Here is a 16,914-nt window from a genome sequence, read left to right on the forward strand (position 1 = left end):
ACAAAGTCCAATGGGCCCGAATAGCAATTTGGGTCAAAACATAACAATCTCCACCTTGAACCAAATTGCATCTAAAACAAACTAAAACATAAAGCAAATGCATAAAGCAAACATAAAGATACACTAGCAACATGCTAGAAACAAAACTAGCTCAAACTAGCTAGAAACAAACCGACACCAAACTTGAACAAAGATTGAACTTTGCAATTGGAAGTGGCTTTGTGAGCATATCGGCCGGATTCGACTCGGTACCAATCTTCTTCACGGCAACCTTACCTTCCGAGATCACATCTCGAACAAAATGATACCGAATATCAATGTGCTTCGTTTTCTCATGGTACATGCGGTCCTTTGTCAAATGTATCGCGCTTTGATTGTCACAAAACACCGTAATAGGACCCTCGAAAGAAGACATCTCACCAACAAACGCCTTGAGCCAAATAGCCTCCTTAATAGCCTCGGTAATTGCCATGTATTCGGCCTCGGTACTTGAGAGTGCAACAGTGGCTTGAAGTGTAGACTTCTAACTAATTGCACAATTTCCAAGGGTAAAAACATAACTCGTCAAAGAACGCCTCTTGTCTAAATCACCCGCAAAATCCGCATCCACATAACCCATTAGTACCTTGCCATTACCAAACTCCAAACGAGTATCAATAGTACCTCTCAAATAGCGGAAGATCCACTTCACCGCTTCCCAATGCCCTTTCCCGGGACAAGAGAGATATCTACTTACCACACTAACGGCTTGAGCAATATCGGGTCGAGTACACACCATCAAGTACATGAGACCCTCGACTGCACTCGAATATGGAACCTTTTCCATATATTTCTTCTCAGCATCAGATTTTGGGCTTAAAGCGGCCGAAAGCTTGAAATGCGCCGCAAGAGGTGTTGAAACAACCTTTGCTTTCTCCATGCCAAAACGGCATAGCACTTTCTCGGCAAAACTCTTTTGTGAAAGAAACAATTTTCTTTTGGACCTATCCCTTGTGATCTCCATCCCGAGAATCTGTTTGGCGGCCCCCAAATCTTTCATCTCAAATGCCGAACTTAGTTGCTCTTTCAACCTCCTAACTTCTTTCAAGTTTGAGGATGCAATCAACATGTCATCCACATAGAGCAACAAGTAAACAAAATCCCCACCATCCAACTTCTTGAAATAGACACAACTATCATAATTGGAACGATGAAAATCAATACTCACCATAAATGAGTCAAATTTCTTGTACCATTTTTGCTAAATTAACACAAAGTATAACACACAACTCTGGTAAGATAATACAAAGTAACTCGGTATCTAGAATTGTATCACAGAGTCTATGCCAATCGAGTGTAGTACCTGTCAGTTACTTATCTTTCTTAGTGGAACATTAATCAAATAATGTTTTTAGTATCTCAAATAAGTAAAAAGCTTATTGAATTTAAATTTATTAGCTAATCAGATATTAATAAAAAAAATTAACATAATAAAAAATTATGGTTCTAAATCATGAGGTTCCCAAAATTTAATTATGGTTGTAAATATGATTCTAATATGATTCATTACTTCTTTGTGGTTTTTCTTTGGTATTTTTTTTGATAATTTGTACAAATTTGACTTATATTTTATTTAATAGGAGATTAGAAACATCAAATTTTGACTTGTATTTTGTTTAATAGGCCAACATATCTTTATTTTTTACAATAGATGAAGAGTAAGGCTACTGTGCCATGGGTTGCATAGAGGGCTACGGTGCTACGGCTCAATATTCGAGTTTTCAAAATCATAATGGTCGATCCGAACCATTCATCTTGTTCTCCATATTAATATGTGTTTCGAGACCAAATTTTACATTTTTTGAAAACTTTTTACTAGTTTTTTAGATAGGTAGAAAATCACTTGATCTAAAAAATTCTGCACCATTCAGATATTTGATTTTCTACCTATCTAAAAAAATAGTAAAAAATTTCCAAAAAATGTAAAATTTGGTCTCCAAACACATATTAATATGGAGAATAAGATAAACGGTTCGGATCAACCGTTAAGATTTTGAAAACTCAAATATTGAACCGTAGCACCGTAGCTCTCTGTGCAACCCATAGCACCATAGCCTTGCTCATAGATGAAGACAAGATTAAAGTAGAATTTCAATCAAAGAAGCCCGTTGTGTATTTTTGAGGCCCATTACTTCATTTATTTCATGTTTGGACTCAAGTTCCCCTTCTCTCTCATTTAATATGACATATGAAGTCCTCTAATATCAACCAATTATTTAATGTGACACATGGGGTCCCATAACTTAACCTCTTGATTCATAAAACACCATGTCTATTCTTATTGAACCAATCTTCTTCTTCCTCCAAAATTTACCTAAAATCAGAAACACTTGAAGAAAATAAAAAATGTGCAAGGATTTTCTTCAAATGTGCAAGGAATAAAGGGTGGAGGTGAAATTGGCTTCAAATACAAAATATTTAGTCCCGAGAGGGGCAAACTAATTTTCAAGGAGGGGCAAAACTGAAATCAACCTATTTTTTTCCACTATTTTTGAAAATTCAGGGGGCTTCCATTAAACCTGACAAACGGGGCCCTTGGAAACCAAACAATAAGAGCGACGGACACTCTCGTACCCTCTTTTTGCCAAAATTAGGGTCATAATTTTACAAACAAATCTTTGCTTGTATGTAGAATTGGACAAATTATCCTTTGCTAGTTGCTTTTACACTGCTATTTTACTTGAAAGATTATGACATATATTTTAAATCAATAATTTATATTGTGCTAAACAGATTTCTGATGTATTTCTAAAATAGAATCCAGACAAATATTGTTTCCGAAAGGTCTAAAGCCATAAAACATTTTATTGCCCCATTTTTGAACTCAAAAAGTTATCATTTAGTTCCTACCAGAATTTGAATACTTGGTCTCATTTTTAGTGAGAAATAAGATATACACAATGCCATAGAAGCCTCAAATGCTCTATATTTCTGTCAATGCCGGCCAAAGCAACAAGATAACGAATTCTAAAGCCAAATTCTATTGCTGAGTACGCCAAAAGTTAGTCTAAACCCACTAATTTTTTTGCATACAGTTATTCAAATTACATCATATACTATCCAACATTGCATAGAGCATTATTTAAGAAATCTTCTCTGAGACCAAAAAGTCACAATGACAAAGATCATTATTTAAGAAATCTTCTCTGCTATTATAATACACTCAAGTGATTTATAATAGCACTGTTATCAACTTTTATAGTCATGTATTTTTCTTTCATCAGAAAAATGGTGGCGAAAATGATATGACGTATAAAAAGAGTGCTTTTATAAAAAAAAATTGGATGAACGAATCCATGCATGCAAACAGCATCATATCATCTATTCAAATTTATTAACCACAAGTATATTGTCAATTTCTTGATCCCAATCCTCAAAATTAGCTTACAAATCAATTTATTCATTTGCCCACTTATCATTCAATCAATAAAGCTCACAACCTTTTGCAACATCTCAACTGCTTTGTCACAACTACTGTTTTGCAGATAGAAGACATGATCTTCCTCCTCAGTCTCGTAGAACTCAACATGACCGTTCCAATCACCAGACGACACGGCCTCGAGTAACTTGTCATAGTACAACTTCCCTCTGTCTCTGAGCCCGTCCTTCTGTGCCACTGCAATTAACACTTTCTCGCACTTGTACACGCCCTCCATTCGCTCTCTCACAGCCATCGGATTCATAAATGGATCGTCCAAACCTGTCGTCTCGGGGTACACAAACCGCCAAAATTTCAAACTGTTCTCCTTATTCACAGGATCTCGAGACTCCGAACCAATTGGCTCGGTCCCTCCAAACCATGGGTGACACATCAGGAGCCCTTTGATCTTTATCTGTTGGGAAATAATTTAATTTACTTGCTTACTCTTTCAATCTGTATTGCAAATTAACTTACCAAACCTAGTTGCATTATCAGATATTGGTCCCATTATATGCAATTTTTGTATGGTTATTTATTATTAACATGCATCAATCAGAGATTAGTCTCTTTGGGTAACTTATTTGAGGGCTTTTATTTGGGCCGACTATGCTTTACAAAGAAAAGGAAATGTATTAATGAATAATGGGCTTTGAGATAATGGATCGAGGTTCTGGTCTTCTAGAAGTACCGAAATATAACATAAATGTTTTAATTGTAAAATTGTAAGACTAGTCAAAGTAGCTTTACAGCAATTTTTGTTGAAAATCCGGGTCAAATTGGAATATTCATTAATTGCTAAAAACAAATATACTGACACCCTTTTTACCGCAATCTTTAAGGGAGTGTTGGATTCCAACTTTTCTTTATTGTTTATTGAGGCCAGAAATAGAACATGTCATTGAGTCATTCTAGTAAATATTGTTTTTTTTTTTTTTGTTTAACAAAAATCTGATACCCCATTTGATGTAGCTTTCACTGCCATGTGATGCGCTGTATTGCCGCCGGCACTGTCCCCACCGAGATACAGACGTCCCAGATCTCCATAACCCGACACCCACTCGTCAGGGAAGGAGCCACTCACTGTCGAAGCAAGCACTTCCCAACAATCGTCATATGCAGCCGGTAATGGGTGCTCTGGTGCGCGTCGGTACTCAACAGAAACCACAAGTATTCTGGCCCTCGACACGAGCAAGTTGAGGTAGTTGTGGTACGTTGGGGACGCAGCGGTTTCGATCACAAACCCGCCACCGTGGAAATAAACCAGAATTGGCAGTTTGGCATCAGAGGGGGGGTCAGGCGGGAGGTAGAGACGGGCCGAGACTCTGGTAATTGGGTTGATCAATACATCCCTGGAGGTCACGCCGGTGACTGGGTCAGTACCTGCTGGTACTGTGCTGGTACCGATCAACCGCTCCAATCGACCGGATTTGTAGATTCTTATGAAAGGGGGGAGGTTAAGCACCACAGTTGTATCTGAGTCATTTCCCATGAGAAAAGAGAGTATTGAATAAGAGGACACAGGTAGCTAATAAAAGAAGGTAAGAAAATTTGAGGTTGTGACTTGTAGGAATGTGTGAGCAGTGAGCCCAGTGGTTTGGTTTCCATGGTAGTAGATTAGTAGGAAATGTAAAACACATTGTGCTATTTCTCTCCATTGCATATAAACTGGTGGTGTCCAGTGTTCCTTTTAGTGGTAGCCTGGTTGGTGGGACAATTTGTTGACTTGTGTGCATATTTGTTGACTTGTGTGCATATTTTCTTTGAGGTCCCTATGTTTCTTTTCAGATCTTTAAAGAACTGAGGGTCTTTGCTCAATTTAGGATCGTTAATTGCAAAATAGAAAAAAAGAGAAAAAAAAGTGCCTTCTCAGTTAAAAAAATAAAGGAATTGTTGATGTTCTGATGCTTTTAGTAGAGGTGCTATCGGGTCGGGTAGGGTCGGGTACTATTATATTTGGATCTGTATCTTAAAAATATTATGGTATGAATTTCGATCCATATACTTATTTGTTTCAAATCGGGTCGGGTTCAGATTCGGATATTAATCTACCCGTGGATATTTTGGTTCCAATCTTTCGGTTCTGGGTAGATAGATACACATAACTTGTTTGTGGATTATCGAGTCCGATTTAGATCCGGGACAGATCCGGATTCGAAGCGGGTATATGTCGCAACTCACAAGCATTTGAAAAACCTTTTACGTTTAAATATAATTATAATTTCTTAAATATCCAAACATAATATATCATTAAAATATAAATTAAAGGAAGCGTCTAATTGTCCACATCCTTTTGTCCACCATTTGTCCACAGCTTTGACTTGCGCGAATACTGTAAAATTACTTCTACATGCTGTATAATTATACAATATATCACATAAAATATATCAGTTAATCACAAAACATCCAGCAACTATTTGAAGTGGTCCCCTGATAGTTAGAAAAAGATTGCAACTTGCACAATAGGACAAAATAAATATACTTTCAAACTGTACTTTCGAAAATTACAGTTATAAGAAGTTATTGGCAGTTAGTTATTAGCGGTTATTGGCAGTTAGAGTTAATTATTAGCGTCCGCACTGGGTTGAATCTTGTATACTGTAAAATTGAATCTTGTATACAGTAAAATTTTCAATTTAATCTTGTATACAGTAAAATTTTCAATTGAATCTTGTATACTGTACAATTGAATCTTGTATAATGTAAAAGTGAATCTTATACACAGTAAAATTTACAATTGAATCTTGTATACTGTAAAATTGAATCAGCAGAACTATAAAGTTGAATATTGTATACAGTAGAATTTTCAATTATATCTTGTATACTATAAAATTGAATCTTGTATACTGTAAAATTTTTAAATAATACTGTAAAATTTTTAAATAATATTGTAAATTTTCAATTGAATCTTGTATACTGTAAAATTTTGACATAATACTGTAAATTTTCAATTGAATCTTGTATACTGTAAAATTTCTAAAACTAAACCATAAAATAATATCATCTATACTGTAAGATAAAATGTAACAAATGCTACATTTCAGTTTAAACTACAACCTACAAAGAATCATGTATACTGTAAAATTGCAAAATATAAACCATAAAAGAATACCATGTATATTCTAAAATTGCTAAATCTATACATACATCCATCATCACACAAAAAATCTGTTCACCACAAAACAACATATGTTCACCACAAACAACATATGTTCAACACAAGATAAATATATTCACCGCAACATTCAGAATAGCATAATAGCAACAAAAAAACTATGAACAAATAACTTTTACATTAGAAACCTCTTGTGTTCATTGTTCGGATGAGTAAGAAGCCTCTCTATCATTTCTTTCCTCCAGATTTTCACAAGATGAATACTGTAAAATTACAAGATAAATACTGTAAAATTAACAAATCATTTCTTTTTTTCAGATTTCCACAAGATGAATACTGTAAAATGACAAGATGAATATTGTAAAATTAACAAGGCAATACTGTAAAATTAACAGATTAATACTCCATATCACCTCTCTATCATCTATTTCCTCCAGATTTTCACAAGATAAATACTGTAAAATGACAAGATGGATACTGTAAAATTAACGGGGCAATACAGTAAAATTAACAAATCAATACTCCATATCGCCTCTCTATCATCTCTTTTCTCCAGATTTCATTTAAATGCTAGATCTATTACTGCATATAACGAAAACAACAAATTCAACAAAAATAACTTACTAGATTTGAATTTTGCCGTGCTCTTCAACAAAAACAACTTCTATTCGATCGCGCTCCAAGATTGAAGGTTCCATTGCGATCATGTATAAAAAATGAGATCGAGTCAGTAATCTCAATTAAAATTGACATTGCAAAGGAAAAATGAATTAGAGAAGGTAAATACAAAAAAATAACAATTACGATTTCGTTGCCGTCACGGCTGATCCAGATTATTCTTCCGATCAAATCCGATAATCTCTTTCTTATCCACTCTCGTTGCCGTTGCAGCCCTCAGTAGAGAGGTGAGAGAGACGAGAGATGAGAGGCGAGAGGTGAGATCCGATCATCCGTTGCGACCGTCGGTAGAGAGGTGAGAGAGGAGAGATGAGAGGCGAGAGGACAGAGAGAGGAGAGATGAGAGGCGAGAGATATTTAAAAAAAAGATGAGAGGCGAGAGGTGAGAGAGAGGAGAGATGAGAGGCGGGAGGCGATATCTCTTTCTGTCGTGATTTTATAATTTGGATTTCCGTTAAAAGACAGTTAGACGGGAGTGAATAAGGTTGTGGACAAAACCCAGTGGACAGAAACATTTTCTCTAAATTAAAATATGCTTCAAAAATTAGAGATAGAGATTTCATTCAAAAATTAGAGACGGTAATTTATAATATAAATTATAATATATCATTAGAATATAAATTATAATATATCATTAGAATATAAATTAAAACATAATATATCATTATAATATTGAATGTGAGATAATTTTAGAAAGTAAAATATTAGAGATGGTGATTTCATTTTATGGTTCAAAAATTCCATGAATAGAATATTAATACTAATTTATTTCAATCAGAAAAGACCGCAATAAATTTCAATGATCCCTGCAGAAAGGCATATATATATGATAGACAAAGAGAAAAACAAAGGAATTAATTAGCTTTAAAAATTTATAGGCAAAAGTTGAACGTGACATTTGATTTCAATGATATGTGCGAAAAGAGCAACAGATTTTATTTACACGGGTATTTTTACGGGTATCGGGTTGGATTCGGTTATGGGTCAGATAATTAAATGAAATCCATATCCTACTCATTATGGTATCGGTTCCGGTTCGGATCCGAGTCAGATATTACATTATTAATTTTGTAACAGTACCCATAATTTAACTGATTATATTTTTTAAATCATACCCTATCCAAATTAATCGAATCTAGATCGGTTCTAGATCGAATCCGAGTAATTGAATAAAAGTAGCACCTCTAGCTTCTAGTTTAAACAAAACACATGAAAATGGTAATTGAGTAAATAGAATGATTATTCTCAATCCATTACTTGTATAAAGATGAAAAATATAATTTTTCAATGAAAATGTATTATTCTTACTTTAATCCTTTTCTAACAGTTTCCTCATTTGCCCTTTTGCATACTGTTACTTGAAAAGTTGAGAGGACCTTTTAGAATATTTCTTCATTTTCAACATTAATAGTTTGTCGGAAATAAATTTGCTGCGATCCTACATGATCGCAGGGTCCTTGCGATTCTAATCTCAACCGTTTATATATTATGAGATTCGTGCACAAAAACAAAAACTATCTTTTTTTTAAGATTTCTACATTCTAATAAATGAAGGGTTGAAATTGGAATCGCAGACTCTGTGATTCTGTAGGATCGCAACAGATTTGCTTCCATAGTTTGTCAGGGGTTTGATCTTTAAAAATCCTGTATAATTACTTCACTTAAGTTTCAGAACCCAAATTTGAAGAAGTTAATAATTGAGAATTAAGTTTACTCAGACTTCAAATTCAAGTAAAAGAATCAAATTGATTAAGAACAAGTAGTTTTATATATTGTTCTTCATAATTAACCTTGTTATAATTATTCATTTTGATTGGGCTTAATTGCAAATAGAGACTCAGGCTTTGATTAGTTGGATCATACAGTTGTATGCAGAATTGGGCTGAGAACATGGGCCAATTGATTTAATTTTACATTGGAACCCAACAAAATTTTGACGATCATTTCTGCAAATTGGATGCCAACATGAAAGTTTACCAGATGAATTTTTGTTTTTTTGAAGGTTAGTGACTTTTAACCAGATGAAAATTTACCTGCTATCATTCCTGTTCCTCTGCATATTTGATGATATGATATTTGACTCGATGAAAATTTACAAGAAAACAAACTTTGATGATTTGGTACCATGCCGATTATTCGGTAACTTTCTGATTCGATGAAAATTATGTCATTTTTTTTCCATAGACTAATTGAAGAACCCTCTCAATTTATAAACAATTTGCACAGCAATTCATTTGAGGAATAATATTATCCACACTCACTATATTAAAGGACGACGCCTAAGAATTAACATCCCTTTTTATTATTCCTCTGTGACTAGTGACTGATGGCCTTCAAAGCATTCCTTTGTGTGTGTGTGTGTCTGTGTGTCACGAGGTGACGGCAGTCTAAAGGTTGCATTGCTAATTAAGTGCTACTTAAGTTCCAATATATATTCTATAATCTGTATCGCCGTATCAGAAAATAGAAAAGAATCCTGACCGTCATTTTGTGTTCATTAAAAGATCTTGACAACGTTTCATTGTTTATCCTATTAAATATCGATCCCTCAAATTATGATTGATTTGACAATAATATAAGATACATCTGAACTGTGTAACCACTAACCAGGCACTCTTCAGCATGGCCAGCAACAGCAAACTCAAACTGAAGCTTCTGATAGAGAAGGAATCTCAGAAGGTACTATTTGCGGAGGCCAGCAAGGATGTGGTTGATTTCCTCTTCAGCCTCTTGGCCATGCCAATCGGATCAGTTATCAAATTAATAACCAAGGAAGCTATGGCTGGTTGCCTAGGCGCAACATATGGCAGCCTGGAGCAACTAGACGACACCTATCTCCTCTCAACCCAAACCAAATCCAACCTCCTCAACCCCACCAGTTCAACTGCTGCATCAACCAACTCCTTGCTTCTCTCCATGACTGATGTCCTATCCAGTTGTGACAAACTAAATGGATACTATACGTGTCCGGGTAAGGATTCATACCACCTATCAACTCCCAAACGCAGAAACACTATTCTTTCACAAAAAAAACGTCCCTCATACAGTCCCCGGGACCATTACTATGTCACCGATGCATATGGGTCTGCTTGTCCGGCATGCCGAGAGATGATGACCGTTGAACTTGAGTTTGTGGCGGGGTCGAATGTTAAGAAAGAGGAGAAGAAAGAGGAGAAGGGTTTTGTGAAGGGTGTTGTCACGTACACCGTTATGGATGATCTGTCGGTAATGCCGATGTCAACCATATCAAGTGTTACTCTTCTCAACCAGTTCGGAATTAAAGACCTCTGCACTCTTCAAGAAGAAACTGTCGACCTCGGATTCCCTGAGGTATGTATGCATGCATTTGCAAGAATGATTTAGATTATGCATGCATTTGCTTCAGTTAGCGCAAATTGATATTCATTTTATTATTTATTGAATATCAATTTACGTTAACTGAAGCAAGACCGTCCCATAAGCGCTAAACAGCGGTCATAATTCATGAAAGGAACTTTTAATGTTAAATCAAGTGATGTCCAAATTCTGATACACATATTGAAAATTTATATATAAATACCGAATATCAAAATTCTGTTCTATTTAATTCATTTCCTTTGTTAATGTATCTTATATTGCCATTTGCAGTATTTAACTATTTTTTTCATCTATGCTTACTTGGTGCATATTTTGAAGAAAATAAAGTGCGGATGTCAGGTCAGATGGAACGACTGGTAAGAGTACGCCCACGAAAAGAATAATTCAGATATCCCACACCTGAGGGGGCTGGAGTCTCTGTCGCCAATAATCAGTGTGCTCCGAACTACGGGACCGTCGGATCGGCCCACGGGTCGGACTCGTACGGAGTTGACAGATCTGTGATCACGTAATTTAAACTAATTAATATCTACGCTAATTTTATTCTAACCCTCGTCCCAATTAATGTGCAAGTCAATTCCTCAATTATTATGTTAACTTGTTGTTAGTTATGATCTAGTTATGAATTTCATGTACATAGCTTGACTTGATTAATTAAAAGTATGTGTATGCTTACTACTCAAGTTGCATTGTATATAGTAATTCGACGGGATTTCTTCAATTTTGTTTAATTTAAAAGAAAACTAGCTAGGCAATAATTAATAGTAGGGGTGGCAACGAATCAAACTGAATCGAACTTATTCAAGTTTGAGTTTAAGTTTGAATAAGATTTGAATCGAATTGGATTTGATTGGTTTCGAATCGAACTAATTTCAAATCGAATTAATTACGAACTACACATTTTTCGAATAGAAGTCAATTGAATTACGAGCGACAAGCCCTTTTTGTCTTCCCTAATTAATAGTACATTATATATTTAATTCAATATAAATTGGCTATAAATCCGTTAATTTACACTATATTTATTTTTAATATTTTAATCAATTCACTTAATCCTAAAAATTCATTTTGGTTTTAATACAGTATCCCAAAATATAGGCCGTTCTAAATGGAGCCGAACCTATTTTTCATTTCAAATGCTTAACGTTTTACGCATAAGTCCTTCACATTGGGAGATATTACTAAGGTGTACATTTTAAAAAAATTCACCCCTTAATTTATAATATTAACACCATCGCAGAAATTTGCATATCATATCCTCAATCTTAAGGAAATTACAAAAAAAAAAGGTCCCTGTTAGTTCAAACCATACCAGAAAACTGATACCGAACTGGTACCCATTACTAGTCACCACAATAGAAAGAAGATTTAGAGGGATGTCAAGTATATTTGAGGTTTGAACCGAGGGATGTCAAGTATATTTGAGGTTTGAACCGGATATCACAATCTATACGTTCCCAAGTCATTTACTACCGAAACCCCTTATTCTAAGCAAGTAAAGAGATAAAATAATAACAATCACCACCAAAGATTTAAGCAAGCAAATTCATGATGGTCTCACCAACAAGGAATAGATACGAGACAAACAAGTTTGGTTCAACATTTCGATTCACAAAGTAACAAAGCCAACAAGAATTCATAATGCACAAGTCGAATCAGCCCCACGGCTTGGCTAAAATTCAGAAATTCACAAGAAATTGATTTACCCGAAATTGCTTTTCGATCACGGCTAGGGATGAAGCATGGTCGGTATGAAGGTTGCGACTCTCTCCACGACCTTGCGTTTAGGCTCTTCTCATAGTCTCCGAACATCACCAAGCCAAGAACGCACGACTTCGTCACCGAAATCACAAGGACTACTCTAACAGGTTGGATTAATAAAATCAAACTCACAAGAAAGAGAGGGACGGAGAAGTGAAGAGAGAGATGGTTTTCTCAACGCATGAGCGAAACTAAAAGAAGCAACAACCAAAGGAAATGAAGGAGAGGGACTTATGTAACCACAATAGGCATGAGAGAAAGGGGTTTAGTCACCCTCAGAGAGTGGTTAGCCTACCCACGCGGGTCAGCCGCGATTTTCGTCGCCCAGGGCAGTGAAGTCAAGGGAGGGGGCGTGGGTTTACTGACAGCCGACGAGACGGGCTCGTACGGCGTAGAGGCGAGAGCGGGGAAATCAAATCCCGTCGTTTCTTTCTTCTGGCAGGAAGGAAAAGGGAGAGAGGAAGGCGGAGTGGGCCCCGTGCTCAGTGGCAGAGATGGAGAGAAAGAGAGAGACCTCTCTTGCGTGAAAGGGAGAAGGAGAAACGGGGAAGGGAAAGAAAGGAGGGGTGTGGGGTCCGTTGTCAGTGGAAGAAGAAGAGTAAAGAGGGAAATGGAGAGGTTTATACTGCCGGACCCGAACCCAATTTCAAATTGGGTTAATTCCCAATTTTTTCCAATTACTTCAAATCAAGGGTTGTGATGTCTTCAAGATTCGTGTTAGATCTTAACTCCAAGGGTTCAGAAAATTCAGAATTCCAATATAACTCATTTAGTTTGTTTTAAGAATCCGTTTCTTTTATAAAATCAATCGAGAGTTCGCAAAACATTATAATGTCGTACTAATATTTCATATGTTTATTTCTCAAGTTAGGATTCGGATAATTCGTTCTCAATTTATATAATTATATATATTTGATTAAATCTCAAAAAAATTCTTAAATGAACTAGTTTTATAAATTCTATATTTTTATTTGTACGAATAATATTATTCGTATAATTATACTCTTAAATAAAAATTCAATTATTTATTTATTCACACGAATCTAATTAATTCAATTTCATCTTCTTTCTAAAATGCGAAGGAACTTGTAACAAATTTTTCTAAGTTACGAATTTATCGAATAGTTATAATTTTATTCATGGTGCTACATTTTATTTTATTTTTAAATCTCTAAATTTTAATATACATAATTTCATAACTCAAATTTATATTTCAAAATTTTTAGTTTCGTTTTAATCAATCAGATAAAATATGAACCATCGTTAATTTAATTAAAAATTTTATTTAAGCGAAATGATCAATTTAACAATTTAATCATGTTTTAAAATTTCGGAATATAACAAGAACAATTTGTAATTATTTGAAAATCACACGATTTCTTTCTTAAGAACAGAAATATTTAAAAATTGAAAGAAAAAATGAAAGAACATATATATGCTAAACAGTCTAGTTAGAACTCTTGAATGGATCAGTGATTTATTTCCTCTTATAACCCGGTTATAAAATTTCTCGACTAATAGCAAGATTTAATTTGAAACAAAGATAAAAGACAATATATAAGAGCAAAAATGATTTTAGGAATAAAAAATTCTCTAAATTTTTTAAAAGACAATATATAAGAGCAAAAATGATATTAAGAATAAAAAATTCTCTTAAATTTTGTGCCCTAAAAAAATTATTCTCATTTCGCCGAATTTTCTGATTAAATTCCCCACTGAATTGTCTTGGAATTTTTTACGAAAATACTGTGGTTCAACGTGTAGCGAGTCGATACCACGGTATTGAAATTCTCGCGCATAGGAACCACAGGACCTTTACCCTGTGAGATTGGAACACGTGGCCACAGTTGCAGAAAGGTAGACAATAGGATTCAATGTGACTTATACTGTATAACTTGTTCGTAGAACTAGAAACTGTTGATTTGTTATAGTTGATTGTCTAATTGCAACACCAATAGGTCTTTGCTACACCGCGATTTCCTCTGGCATTTTCTGTGTAGCAAAAATGAGAAATCGCGGTGTACAGATCTGGAAACAAAATCCAGCGCCCAGCCCTGTCGGTTCTTGCGCGGTTCACAGAAATTCTTAAGTCGCGTCTTGTAGCGACAAAGGAGATCGCGGCTCAGCCTTGCACTCGACACAGCGACGCAAAATAGATCTGATCAGAGAAGCGAAACTGAAACCCTAGCGGCAGCGGACTGATCTGAGAACCCTGAAACCACCGATCGAACAGCCGGTGGCGAGATGGCTCTGATACCAATTTGTTAGATTTTTTAGGATTTGAGAAGAGGAAGAGAGTAAGAGACAACTGAAAGTGATATTCTAATTAGACTTAGTTATTTCTCATGACAAGAGATTACATATTAAAGATACAAAATCTAATGGATCCGACTAGCAATTTGAATCAAACCATAACAATATCTTTATTTAACAGTGCCTGGATTTTGCCTATTCTGCTTTTTGCAAATTTCAGTATGAAAGTAAATTTGTTTTGAATCTGTTTTAATAAAGCAAAAGCATCTATAAAAAAGAAAAAAAAGAATGCAGTAATTTCTCCACTGCATTTTTTTTCAAGTGGACTTCAAATTAAGATTCTTGTACCGTCAAATATCTTCATTATAAAACTTGCAAATCTTAAAAAGAATCTAATATGCTTAATTAGTTACTAGTATTGTGCCCGTGCGATGCAACGGGATATATTATAAGAAAACAAAAACATATTTTTATTAAAAAAAACATTTCAATGAAAATAATAATTATTTTGTTAAAAAAGTAATGATATCACATAATTGTCTGAAATAGAATTTGACATGATAGAAAAGGAATGCAAACATTACATTTATACTAACATGATATAAATTGGACCCGACATTAGTTGCACCTATAGCTGCTAGTGCTATAAAGCCTTCCTTCCATTCCCCTTCCAGTAGCACCTATCAAATATATACATAAGCGAAAATAAATTGTTTAAAACGGAATATATTCCCTGACTCAATAATTGATTGAGGTATCGAAGTTGTATGAAAGAAAGAGTGGGGCTATGGTACTTTCATGTAGCTCAGATTGGTCCGTACTACGGGTCAATATTTTTGTTTTCAAAGGTCAAGTAGTCGATTTGAACTGTTTAACGTGATCTTCATATGAAAATGTACTTGCAGACTAAATTTTATATTTTTTTAGAACTTTTTACTATTCTTTTTGGGAGGTAGAAGTCACAACTTTTGAATGGTCTAAAAATTTAGATAAAGTGATTTTCTACCCATCTAAAAAACCAGTTAAAAATTGTAAAAAATGTAAAAAAAGGTCATATGTAAATCAAGTTAGAAACTTTGGTCATGGTGATGGATTGGGTGAAAAATCTGCCAACTAAAAATTGAGGTGTTCTTAAATCATCACTAAAAATAGAAAGCAAGTACACCAAGTACGTGGAAGTCTAGACCGACTTTGTCAAGAGAGGTCAAAAGCTACAAGCAAAGTCTTTACAAATCTATTGTCAAGTGATCCCTCCTCATCTAATAATGACATAACAAAAACATCATAAGAGACACTCACCTGATAGCTTCTTATCAATATAAAACACTACCCGGTTCACTATATACACCTACAAACATAACAAAAATACCTGAAGTTCTTCCATATCCACCTCAATAAAAGGTAGCTGGCATTTGACTCTCGTACCATCATCACTAACAACCTTCAAAATTTTAAAAATATAGAATTACTAACAATAAAATTCAGGAAATTATAGAAATAATTGAGAAAAAAAAACAAATTAATAATTTCAGCTTCATAAAACATAAAAGCTCTACTTAAAAAATAGTGAGGTGGATATGGAAGAACTTTGCTTATATATAAAATATATAAAATGGGTAAATTTGTGAGTTTTGGAAGTTTGGAGGAGGGAATACTTAATTTTGAACTTCTTGAGGGGTATACATGAAATTCTCCCTTTCTTTATTATCTATTTTTAACTTGAAAGTATTATGAAGAATTCTCCAAATGAGATTCAACGCCATAAATCAGTATATGCCAAATAAAATGATGAAATACCCAAAATAAAATTACCCTCAAAACATTAAATTTCATTAAAGCACCGCCTTTAGGCATAATTTAGCTTAAGATAAACCACATTCTCAAATTATAATATTAAGCAACAATTCTAAAACTGATATGACCTTAACATTCAAATTATTATATACAAGCATATGTTACCTCATCCAATTTCCTAGTGAAAAGAGTTTATCTAATATTTCATTCACAACTCGTCTTCTGATTCGTCAAAAAGCTCACCATTTTCCTAAAAATGAATGGATTTCATAGAAACAAAGATGACATAATTCAGGCAAAGCTTAGAAGAGGCTTAAATTGGTGTTAATAAATAGTAAAAGGAAATGAGAAACTTAAATATGAATAAATATATGAGTCATCAGGTTGCATTAAACAAATGGATGACCTACTTCCTATCTAACCTTTATTATTTATTTCTAAATTTAAACTTCCTAAATGGCTTGATATTTACCCAAGAATAAAATTATTAATATCTTCA

The 16,914-nt window shown here is 34.4% G+C and overlaps 2 protein-coding genes across 2 annotated transcripts; one reads left to right on the forward strand and one right to left on the reverse strand.

Moving 5' to 3' along the window:
• Positions 1-3,354: 3,354 nt before the first annotated feature.
• LOC144546714 (putative carboxylesterase 2) lies at positions 3,355-5,043 on the reverse strand. The gene is made up of 2 exons (XM_078295261.1): positions 4,416-5,043; positions 3,355-3,872 (listed from the first exon to the last, which is right to left on the reverse strand). Exons 1-2 carry the CDS (start codon positions 4,947-4,949, stop codon positions 3,459-3,461), a joined length of 948 nt encoding a protein of 315 aa, XP_078151387.1. The 5' UTR covers positions 4,950-5,043; the 3' UTR covers positions 3,355-3,458.
• Positions 5,044-8,949: 3,906 nt separating this feature from the next.
• On the forward strand, positions 8,950-10,613 carry LOC144546605 (uncharacterized). The gene is made up of 2 exons (XM_078295147.1): positions 8,950-9,389; positions 9,861-10,613. Exons 1-2 carry the CDS (start codon positions 9,363-9,365, stop codon positions 10,611-10,613), a joined length of 780 nt encoding a protein of 259 aa, XP_078151273.1. The 5' UTR covers positions 8,950-9,362.
• The last annotated feature ends 6,301 nt before the right edge of the window (positions 10,614-16,914 follow it).

This window comes from Carex rostrata, chromosome 30 (genome assembly GCF_964058835.1).
Source record: "Carex rostrata chromosome 30, lpCarRost1.2, whole genome shotgun sequence".
Classification (NCBI taxonomy): Eukaryota; Viridiplantae; Streptophyta; class Magnoliopsida; order Poales; family Cyperaceae; genus Carex; species Carex rostrata.